Consider the following 11,460-nt stretch of genomic DNA (forward strand, 5'->3'; position numbering starts at 1 on the left):
TGTTTATTGAATATGAGTAAATGCCAGAATTAAATAACACTTATTTTATTCATTGAACAATGTGTATCTTTACAAAACAACGAGACTCCGGGAGAATTAGAACACCAATCCCAACACCCAGCTATCTATACGGTCTTATCCCCAAAATGTAAGGCTTATTGAGTAGTGTTGTTGGACTACTCTCACACATACAGATCAAAGGACAATCCCAAATAAACAGGAGTTCATAGCTAGCTCAGGATTAGGATCGAGTTATCCTAGGTTACTTTAGTATGAAATAGTCAGTTTTAACAGTAAACAGTCGTTATAAAGAAAAGTGACTATTTCGATGTCCAATCTTTATGCATAGGATGATGCCCTCACTCATGTCTCTACATGAATAATCCGTGGATCACATCATTTGTATTACCTATACAAAATGGACTGCATCCAATAGTGTTACTATGATGAGATACTCAATTTCATCCATAGACCATTTAGGTTATATACTATTAACTTGATCCTATTTATGTCACCACATAAAGTTAAAGTATTCATACTATAGCCATGAATATGTTTATTGGATTTTCATAATATAATGCAATATCAACAACTTTATCGAATAAAATACTCGATAATATTTTATTGATAAATAGAATGTTTAACATAAAATTTACGAATTGCGAGTTCTAGGACATTCCCAACACAAGTAAACTTGTTGTAAATGAGATTTCTAATGAGACTGTTGAAACTTCAACAAGAGTTGTTGAACAGGCTGATAGATCAACAAGGGTTCTTAATGTCAGTTCATCTAGTCATCCATCTCAAATGTTGAGATTGCCTCGACGTAGTGTGAGGGTTTGAACCCACTTGTATGCTACATGGGTTTAATAGAAGCCCAAAATATCATATCTTATGATGGTATTGAGGATCCATTGTCTTATAAGCAAGCAATGGAAGATGTTGACAAAGATGAATGGATTAAAGCCATGAATCAAGAAATAGAGTCTTATGTACTTCAATTCTATCTGGGAGCTTGTAGATTAACCTGATGGGGTAAAACCTATAGGTTGTAAATGGATCTATAAGAGGAAAAAAGGTGTAGATGGAAAGGTACAGACCTTTAAAGCTAGACTTGTGGCAAAGGGTATACCCAGGTTGAGGGAGTGGACTATAAAGAAACTTTCTCATCTGTTGTCATGTTAAAATCTATCAGGATTCTCTTGTCCATAATCACATATTATGACTATGAGATATGACAAATGGACGTCAAGATTGCCTTTTTGAATGGTAATCTTGAAGAGACCTTCTACATGATTCAACCAGAAGGATTCATTGAACAAGATCAAGAGCAAAAGGTTTGCAAGCTTAATCGGTCCATTTATGGACTGAAACAAGCATCTCGATCTTGGAATATAAGATTTGATACTGCGATCAAATTTTATGGCTTTGATCAGAATGTTGATGAGCCTCGTGTTTACAAGAAAATCATCAATAGCTTAGTAGCTTTCCTCATGCTGTATGTGGATGATATCCTACTCATTAGGAATAATGTAGGTTTTCTGGCTGATGTTAAGAAATGGCTAGCCGCTCAATTTCAAATGAAAGATTTGGAAAAGGCGCAATCTGTTTTAGGAATCCAGATTATAAGGGATCGTAAGAACAAAAGGTTGGCCTTGTCTCAGGCATCGTATATTGACAAGATGTTTGTCAGATATTCGATGCACAATTCCAAGAAATGTTTATTACCTTTCAGGTATGGAATTGTTTTATCTAAGAAACAGTGTCCTAAGACTTCTCAAGAGGTTGAGGAAATGAGACGGATTCCCTATGTATTGACTATTGGTAGCCTTATGTATGCAATGTTATGTACTAGACCTGATTTGCTATGCAGTAGGGATTGTCAGTCGATATCAGTTCAATCCAGGATTAGATCACTAGACGGCGGTTAAAACGATCCTCAAGTGTCTTCGGAGAATGAGGAACAATATGCTCGTGTATGGAGATAAGAATTTGATCCTTATAGGATATACAAACTCTGATTTTCAGACTGATCGGGATTCTCGAAAATCTACATCAAGGTCAGTGTTCACTCTGAATGAAGGAGCTATAGTATTGCAAAGCATCCAACAAGGATGCATCACAGACTCCATTAGGGAAGCTGAATATGTAGTTGCTTGTGAAGCTGCTAAAAAGGCTATTTGGCTTAAGAAGTTCCTTACTGATTTGGAAGTTGTTCCAAATATGTCTTTGCCCATCACATTTTATTGTGATAACAGTGGTGTTGTGGCAAATTCTAAGGAACCTAGGAGTCAGAAAGAGGCAAGCACATAGAACGGAAATGTCATTTGATCCGTGAGATTATGCATCAAGGTGATGTGATTGTCATGAAGATCGCGTCGGAGCATAACGTTGCTGATCCGTTTGCAAAGGCTCTCACAGCTAAAGTGTTTAAGAGTCATCTAAAAAGTCTGGGTCTACGAGATATGCGACACATTGTTTAGGGCAAGTGGGAGATGTTACTGGGGTATAGTGTATGCCCTAGTTTATTGTATTTTGTACTTTATTTGTATTGTACATTAGTCTCCCTAAGCTTTAGGACAAGTGAAAAATTCTTAGGAATGGTATCGTAAATCTCCTTGTAATTTTATTGTTTGCAAATTCTGTATAAACATATTGTTGTTAATAAAATAAGTATTATTTTATAAGTATATACTAAATCCCATAAACTAAAATATGAGGTTATTTCATGTAATTTAAATAAGTATATAAAGACATACAAGTGGATATTGTTTAAATAATAACCTAAATGGTCTATAATAAATGGATAAAATTGGATATCTTATCCTGATGACACTATAGACAAAGTGATACAAATAATCTGATTCTGATCATTGATGTGGAGCCATGTGAGCAGAAATATCCTATACAAATAGTTTATATAAGATTAAACCACAAAAATATTTTATATTTACACAATTAACTAACAATTTTAAATTTGTATTTAAAACACTTTTACCAGCTTTTTTTTTTTAATTTTTTAGTTATGATCGGTCGAATTGAGCTAACTTAAGAAATCAATCCAAAAATCAACTAAAAGTTTTGACCATAAAATAGAGGTTTGAAAAGAAAAATGCTTAGAGATTGAAATAGAAATAAAGAAAAATGCTTAGAGATTGAAATAGAAATTAAACACAGCTTCATATTTGAAAATGAAGGTTTAAAAAATTAGAAGAAAAAAAGGGAGAAAGAAGCAAATGTCAAGATAAACCATATTTTAACCTTATTTTTAATTGGTCTATTTGGAGGCATTGATGGAATGAGCCCTTTCCAGTTCCAAAGCATAGTAGAGTTCATGGATGAAAATATAGTTTAACCAAAACAAAATTACAATGCACATGAAAGTTTACCTTCAAATCCTGCAAATTACATTCGCATCTACTATTCTTTTTTGTTTCGTTTGATAACTATATAACTTAGTAAATAAATAACCTGATCGAACCACATTTTTTCAATCACATAAAGGACCAGTTAACAAACATGAAAGCCAGACAATGATGGACATCATCATCATTCAGAACTTTCCATGCAATTGCCTGTTCATACGACACCGGCCTGCCCATACTCGAGATGCATATCCCTGCTGGAAGGTATGCAAATCCCTGCATAATGTTTGTACACCTTTAGATTTTACCTACTCTGAGTCGACTGAGAGCAGTTGCAGCATTAAAATGAAGTCAACAGCATGTGTAGTTCAATAGAAAACAGAAATCTACCTGTTGCATTATCTTGGAGAATTCGGAGCACAGTATCTTCCGACCAGCATCATCGAGGATTTTGTCAAGCGTTATATCTTGAAGAGCAACAAGGGTAGTTTCGAGCATGTCGAGTCCAGCTTGGTTCGCAAATGTGAAAACAGGGGATGCCTGCAAAGTTCATTAATCATGTAAGTATGTGCTGCATCGGTTTTAGAACCATAGCAGAATTATGTTTATCCTAGCCAGACAGCGAGTAGTTTGAAAAACTGCTAAGTTGTACGACGTCATAGACCGAATAAGCATGAAATGGAAGAGAAGAAGACATTTCTTATTACATTAGTTTTGACAGAGCAGCACAAGATTGTATCTGAGTGGTGCCAAAGCTGCTTCAATATAGCATCACCAGATTGGGATTCAACCTGAAAGAGTTCTGCCCCTGAGTGGATCCTGAAATTCAACATATGTTATAAGAGGAACCAAAGAATAAAAATACAGGTGGGACACCAAGAGCACAAAACTTGAATAGATATTTTGCAAGGTTAAAAATTCAAGGACTTCGGTTTTGAATACATCGCGTCGATGATCTCGTTAGCCCTTGCATAAAACAATGAAGGAAAAATATTGACAATTCTATGCTTTCATTCTCAAACATATAGATCCAAATGATACACTTCAGATAAGATGTCATACCTATAGCTTCGCACGATCCACTGAGCTAATGTGAGAGCCTCTGGGGAGCCGGGAAGGCTTTTTGGACCAATTTGGGAGCCAAGCTGCGAGGGGGCGATAGCCATGGCAACCCTTTGAACTGATCCCACAACAGTTCGGACATATTGTCTTGCCATAGCAGCCACACTATCTCGCATGTGGTTCTCAAAAGTGAATTGGAATGCAATAGTCAAGACTGACCTGAGGTTGTAGTTTGTAACATCAATTTCACCTCCTGTGCGGGTAGTTCCAGATCGGACTTCGAGAGTAGATGCCAAATCCAACGTTCGAGTAGCTGCAGGCACATCCTACAACATACAAAAGAGAAGATATATGAGATTAACAAAGATTGGTCAGCTTGTTCGGTTTGAACTTTCAAGTTAAAAAAGGCCATTAAAGATGTTCATATTCCATCAAAATTGCAAATTTTCCAATGAAAGCATGGTGTGCAAAGGAAAGTCACGAACTGTTTTGGACTCCAATGGTATGACACGAAAACCAGAGGGCAGCAAGGGAGCATCATCGGCAAATGATTCATCTATAGGTGCAAATACAAGCTGAGCACAGGCACCAACTGTACTTTCATCAACCCCACTACACAGCTGCCAAGCAAGCATTTGATCAACGATTTTCAATGGAAAGCAAAGACATCTATAAAAGAACTCCTGGTAGATGAAGCAAAACCAACCTGCAATAAATACATATCCCGTCCTCCTAAAGCAGCTTCTTCAGGGAACATAGCATGGCCCTCTAACCGAACGACCTCCAAGAACTACACAACAGCATATGGTGAATAAACTTCAAGGGAAAAAAAGTTTCAGCTAAAATAAAAAGTCGTTACCTCCTCATTCTCAACTGTATGTGCAAGTGGTAGAATGACCTGACCACTAGGGAAGCCACCGGGTCTCGCACATGGAACAGCATATCCACTGGCTTTAAGACATGCGGCAGAGTATGCATCAACTCCATAATCAGCCCATTCTGAACGATGCTCTCGTAGGAAACGAACAAGCAAAGCAGGGGGGACATTCTGAACCACAAAGTAGTTGAAAAGTTCATACTTGATGTCTAATAGCCTAGCATTTGAAGAATACAACAGACTAATAGAGTACCTGGAGCAACATTGATGCCTTGGCACACAATACACCTCCAAAAGTAGGATATAATGATGTGTTATATTGCGAACCGAGGAATTTGTTTGGAGATGAATTAATAACAACTGTCACATCTTCTACTCCATCGCTATCCATAAGCGACCAACCATCATCCACAAATCCATTTACTGCATCATTAAAACCCCTAAAACCATTTCCAAAAACTATAAGTAACTTGAGAAACAAACATAAAAAGAAAGGTGTATAGATATCATTGGTGTCACAAAAAACATAAACAATTAAGTACCAAAAAGAAGATTTTAAAATTGTTGAACTTAGAGAATTCGGAGGCATTCTTGAAAGTTCAAACATGTCAAGCCTTAACCAAAAATGTCCAGCATGGCCTAACTTTGAGACAATAAGTTTAGCGCCTTACCTACAAAGCCTTTGACTGAAAGTCCTTAAAACAGCCGGTTGGCGGCCTCCACCCAATTGAATTTCTCCACTTGCCTCTTGAGAAATTTGCCGAACATAGCGTAAGGCCTGTTGAGCACAATATTTGTGAACATATATGATACAAATAAAGGATGAACTATTAAGCAACAATTCTTACAGCAACAGTCATTCTCTGAGCTAGAATCTTTGTTGATTCATAAAGTGGCCTTAGAACTTCAGGAACACTCCAAACCTGGCCATCAAGAAAATATTTTCCGATACGGTGGGAGATAGCACGATATAATATTGATTTGACCATGGGAGAAAAACAGATAAATCATCAGCAATCTTTTTTTTTTTTTTTTTTTGAAACAATCAGAGAGCATACTTACATCTAAATCAACATGATCGACAATGTGAATAAGGGAACCACCTTCACAAGCTCGAATAAGATACCCGCTTGGAAGCATTTCAGCTCTTACGAAACTGGATGGAGGGGGCCCTGATGGACCACCAGTAGATGACGTTAATGATCTCTCACATATCTGCAAATAAGTGATCATTGAAAAATAAGTTTTTAAGTATGAATGACCAATTAAGTGCTACATGCTGAAAATAATATATGTGGCCTTTTATTTTGCTCCATTAGAGTAAAACCAGTAGAGCTCAAGAATTACATCAAAACATAAAGAGAGTAACTATGACGTTCAGGAGAAATGTTTACCACAAGGCTGCCATCTTCCAAGCTTGTAGTGTATCGAAGAGTCCAAAAGTCACGTGCTGCAGCTAAAGTTGTAGGTGCATATGTCTGGTTTGAAAAACAAGAAGGGTAAATATGATTTAAAAACAAAAAAAAAAAAAAAAAAAAAAAAAAAAAAATCGTAAAACACAATGATAGGAGGATACCTGCATATATAAGAGTTCAATGGTCCCCCCATTTCCTGTAGAGATTGCACTTAGTACATCAACACACCGGCAGTCACGAAACCATGACAGACGATCTTTGAGAATTTCGGCCACCTACAATAAATATATATTTTTAACATACAGGAAAATACACGAAACTGAATAGAGGCCCATTGTAAGATCCAAAGTACCTTCATGGGCTCAAGACTCACTAAACCACAGGCTCGTGCTGCTACCCCATTGCAATTGCGGGAAACAGCAACAATCCCAATTGAATCCGGACCAGGCTGCATAAGGAACAAAGAAATCAAACTTTTGAACAGTATAAAAGAACACTGTCAAAATACTCCCTACAACCTTCAACCATCGATTTTGGTCATGAATGATTCTCAGACTTACCTTCATCCCAATCATTTGTACCCAGTCGACAGCAGTTCCTGTTGCCTTGGAAAGGAACTCTGCCAAGGTCTCCTCGGCTATTGCAAGAAGACTGTCAACAGAAACAACAGCCATATGAATTGATGAGACTAAGTAATAAATCATACTCAAAACAAAAAAAGTCATAGAAACTGTTAGTTTCAGAACGTGAACTTACCCAGCTGGGTTATTAGCATCCTTTTGAGTATGCTTAGTTGGGTTTTGCTGTTGATGCTGTTGACCACTCATGACCACAGACTCACAGCTATTGTCTGTGGTTGTTCCAGATGCCTGAAAATAAACACCACGCAATTCATGGAAACTCATAAAATCAAGAATCAGTAGGACAACCAAGTGTAGATATTATACTCTCGGAATTCTAAAATATTTTTTAGAGTATCAAAACCAATAAGAGTATGGTCTGATCTGATTAGTAATCAAACCAGGATCATGGAAAATAGTTTCGAAATTAAAGAAGTAAACAAATTCACACTGAGGCATGATATAATATGGAGAAATAGGGAAGTTCAAATGAGATAAATATGGTAAAATATATATCTCATGCAAGTTTTTCTACAAGGACAAACTTGGCGATTTCTTAAATGAATATTACCATCCCAATTCTGAACAATAAAGTTCAACTAAATTCTGTTCTATTCAAATTTTGATCCATTATTAAAATGAGTAATAGAATTACCAATTCAATGAATTCTGTCAAGTGAATTCCATAAAAACTTAAACGGATCCAAACAGACATAAAGAAGCTTAAAGGAACTCACAGTATGCAGTTGCTGTCTCATGTATCCGTTCTCATAAACCAAACGAGAGACCTGCGTCTGCAAACGGTCATTCTCTTCCATCAACAGCTTGTTCATCGCAGTTAGCTTCCTATTAACTGTTTGAAGACGAGAAGCTTCCTTCCTTTGCTTTTCACGACATCTAACAATACAAAAATCGACTTATCAATAAATAAATAAATTACAAAAAAAAAAAAACTAGATCCTCCTTTTTGCATTTTCAATACAACATATAATAAGTCCAGCATTGGAGATATTGTGATTTTTGCTTGGGATCATAAAAGGGTAGGAAAGGATTCCTTCTTGCCCAGTCAAATTGGTGACGAATGTTCATTAATAACTAAATAATTAGTAGGATAAAGTTTCATTCATTTAAATAATAGGAAACGCTGAGACGTAGTGTAATGGTTTCTTTCTTATAGACTAATCGTATTTCCTGATAATAGTAATTGCTATTACAAACTTTAAATGGGGTAACATACTAAGTCCGGTAAGAATTACGACTATAATAATGCATGAGGAATCAGTATGCCTTTCAACTAAACTTATAGATTTGGAAACATTTGAACTTGAAAAAGACTCTTAAAACCAACTAAACTTTGTTAACTAAAAAGTGGTCGAATAACCACCCCACTAAAAAATGATAGAGCAACCTGCACTGGGAAATATTGTTGGAACCAAAGATGGAAGCCAAGCTTATTTGCTAGTTGGATACATGTCTAATATTGCAAATATACTGAAGTTTTCCCAAGCATGACCAAATAAAGTTCATTTTATTCTTCCTACCAAATGAAAAATTCAAGTCTTAAAGAAATGGAGATATAAAGACCTACGTACAAAAATGATGATACCAGATTCCAAAACGTTTGATTAATATCGAAGCCATTAATGTCCGAAACAACATAGAAAATCCATTAAAGAATTTCCATGTCAGTCAAACTTGCACATATTTGCAAAAGGACCAATAGTTCCCCCCCCCCCCCTCCCCTAAAAATAATAATAATAACAATAATGATCATAATAAAATAAAAAGCCAAAAGATACGAAAAAGTTCAACAAAGTTTGATTAGATCAGATTATCTTTCAAGTAGATGCAACATTGTGGGAAAACACTGAACATTTTTCCAGAGCAGACAACGATATTATAGCTAAACTTGTTCAAAGAAAATAATTCCAAGAACATTGTCCTCGGAATAGAAGTGGGAAAAAGTGGAAGGTGTGGTGGGGTTGAGGAGCTAAAGTGCAATGCAAGATTTCCCAAAACAGAATGCAAGAAAAGTAAATAATGCAAAGTCAAAAATGAAAGAGAGACAAAATAATTAGAATACAAGGCTTCACTGCACGCCTACATTAGAAAGCTTCCATACCAAGTATTTTTTTAACAGAGAAAAACTCAAAAGAAACTATTAAAAAAACAAAAAATCAAATGACAAGCAAGCTAGAAACAGAAGTCGTGTATGAAATTTGAAAAAGGAAGCTTTTATTTTATTAATCAATAAATATATGCTTTTCCTAAATATATAGAATCAAAGGATACCTACTAAAGCAGACATATTCTTGTATGCATTCGACAAGATCTAAAAAGTTAGATACAAACTGAAAGAGTATGAAACTACCACGACAAGGATGTACACAATTAGCCCTGCAAAGCTAAACTAAACCCAGATATAATTAATCATTCTCTTGTTGATTCAGCTTCAATTTTTCAGGAAAATGGAGGAAAATATGTTATGAAAACAGAGAAGACAAGAAAAACATAAACAAACTTAAATGAATGCCACAAAATCCTTCAAGCTCTTCAACGTTCACTTCCTAGACAGATAAAAGAAGAAAAAACCCAAATGACATGCATACTGTCAAGAGCCACAAGCTTGAAAGCGTCAAAGGAACAGGAAGAATAGAAATTCCACTGCCAAATTTCCATTAATCTCAGAGCTTAAGCTATTTACCTGCGATTTTGGAACCAAACTTTGATCTGCTTAGGCTCAATATTAGAGAGAATAGGACACTCCCGAATGAGCTGTTGCCTCCTCAACGAACTGGGTTTTGGGCATTCTGCATAAACCCTCTCTAATGCATCGACTTGTTCAGGCGTATATCTCACATACTTGCTTGTATCCATCTGCTTATTCAAGGAATCTCTATGCATGACAAGAGCCATAAAAGAAAAGAAAAAATCCCCCTCAGCAACTCTAAATCAGCAAAGAAAAGGCGACCCAGAAAGTACTTTCTGGTGCTCTAATCAACAAAAACCTCGTTTGCCTTTTTTTTCCAGTCTTTTTAGGAGTAAAATGGAAATGGGGATCTCAGTTTTTCAGCAAAAGTGTTTTTGAGTGGTGGGTTCTTCTTGTTCTTCGTCTTTGTTGGTTTGATGATGCTGTTTGTTGTTGTTTTTGTTCTTCTCAGGCAGGCTCTCTCCAAGAGAGCCTCCTCTCTCCATCAAGTGTTACTCTCTGTTACTGCTTAAAAAAAACCCAAAAATGGAGAGAAGAATGAGAAGAAGAGGTAGAGAGAGTGATGGAAGTCTTAATCAAAGACGCCAATCTCGAGGTTCTAAGAAAAGGGTGAGAGAGAGAAATCAAATCAACCCACGGAAAAAAGGTTTGAGGGAAGAGGGAATTTGTGTTTTTGTGTTTGTGGGTTTGTACATGACAGAGAAAAGTACCAGAAACAAACAAACAGCTAATGGCAAATGAAAAACCTTTAATGGGTAATCCCTCAATTCAACTTTTCTTTTCCTTCTTTCTTTTCTCTTTGGTTTTGAGTTTCAGAAGAGAGAAAACAGGGGAAGTTTTCCCAAACTGTGATGTGAAAATTCAAGAAGAAAAAACAGAGAGAGAGGGGGGAAAATGGAGGGAGTAATTGGGAGCAGAGGCTCAGGTTTAGGACAGATAGACAGAAATGTGGCTGATGATAAATGATAAAAATTGGTTTTTTTTTTTTTTTTTTTTTTGGTTATGTATATCTTTTGAATAGAAAGAAAAATGTGGCAGAGGCGTTTTTATTGATGACCATGAAGGGGGCTTTTTGGCTTTGCTTTTATCTTCTCTCTTGCAAGAAAGATACCCTTTTGTACAGCTTTTTTCTCTCTCTCTTGCTAGTTCCTTTGATGAGGAATTATTAAGAAATTTCGGAATAATGTGACTGATAATTTTACACTATTGTATTTGAAGAAAATTTAAAATAATATAACTTTTCTTTTTTTTTATTTTTGAGAAATTATTGGAAGAGATTGAAATAATGCAAAATTAGTCATTAATGTTACACTATTTGATATATGAAAGAGAGTTTAAGATTTGTGATTATACCATTACTCACACAATCAAGGTGTAGATGAGTGAATAGAGTGGGGAATGAGAAGGCCCG

The 11,460-nt window shown here is 36.0% G+C and overlaps 1 protein-coding gene across 1 annotated transcript; it reads right to left on the bottom strand.

Annotated features, from left to right (window-relative positions):
* Positions 1-3,331: 3,331 nt before the first annotated feature.
* LOC120083652 (homeobox-leucine zipper protein ATHB-14-like) lies at positions 3,332-11,107 on the bottom strand. Its single transcript, XM_039039486.2, has 18 exons — positions 10,044-11,107; positions 8,077-8,236; positions 7,476-7,588; positions 7,280-7,370; positions 7,072-7,167; positions 6,881-6,994; positions 6,699-6,782; positions 6,367-6,519; positions 6,153-6,227; positions 5,976-6,082; positions 5,558-5,744; positions 5,287-5,475; positions 5,134-5,217; positions 4,913-5,047; positions 4,428-4,753; positions 4,073-4,184; positions 3,756-3,905; positions 3,332-3,641 (listed from the first exon to the last, which is right to left on the bottom strand). Exons 1-18 carry the CDS (start codon positions 10,253-10,255, stop codon positions 3,495-3,497), a joined length of 2,535 nt encoding a protein of 844 aa, XP_038895414.1. The 5' UTR covers positions 10,256-11,107; the 3' UTR covers positions 3,332-3,494.
* Positions 11,108-11,460: the final 353 nt, after the last annotated feature.

This window comes from Benincasa hispida, chromosome 8 (genome assembly GCF_027475165.1).
Source record: "Benincasa hispida cultivar pf3 chromosome 8, pf3_genome.v1.1, whole genome shotgun sequence".
Classification (NCBI taxonomy): Eukaryota; Viridiplantae; Streptophyta; class Magnoliopsida; order Cucurbitales; family Cucurbitaceae; genus Benincasa; species Benincasa hispida.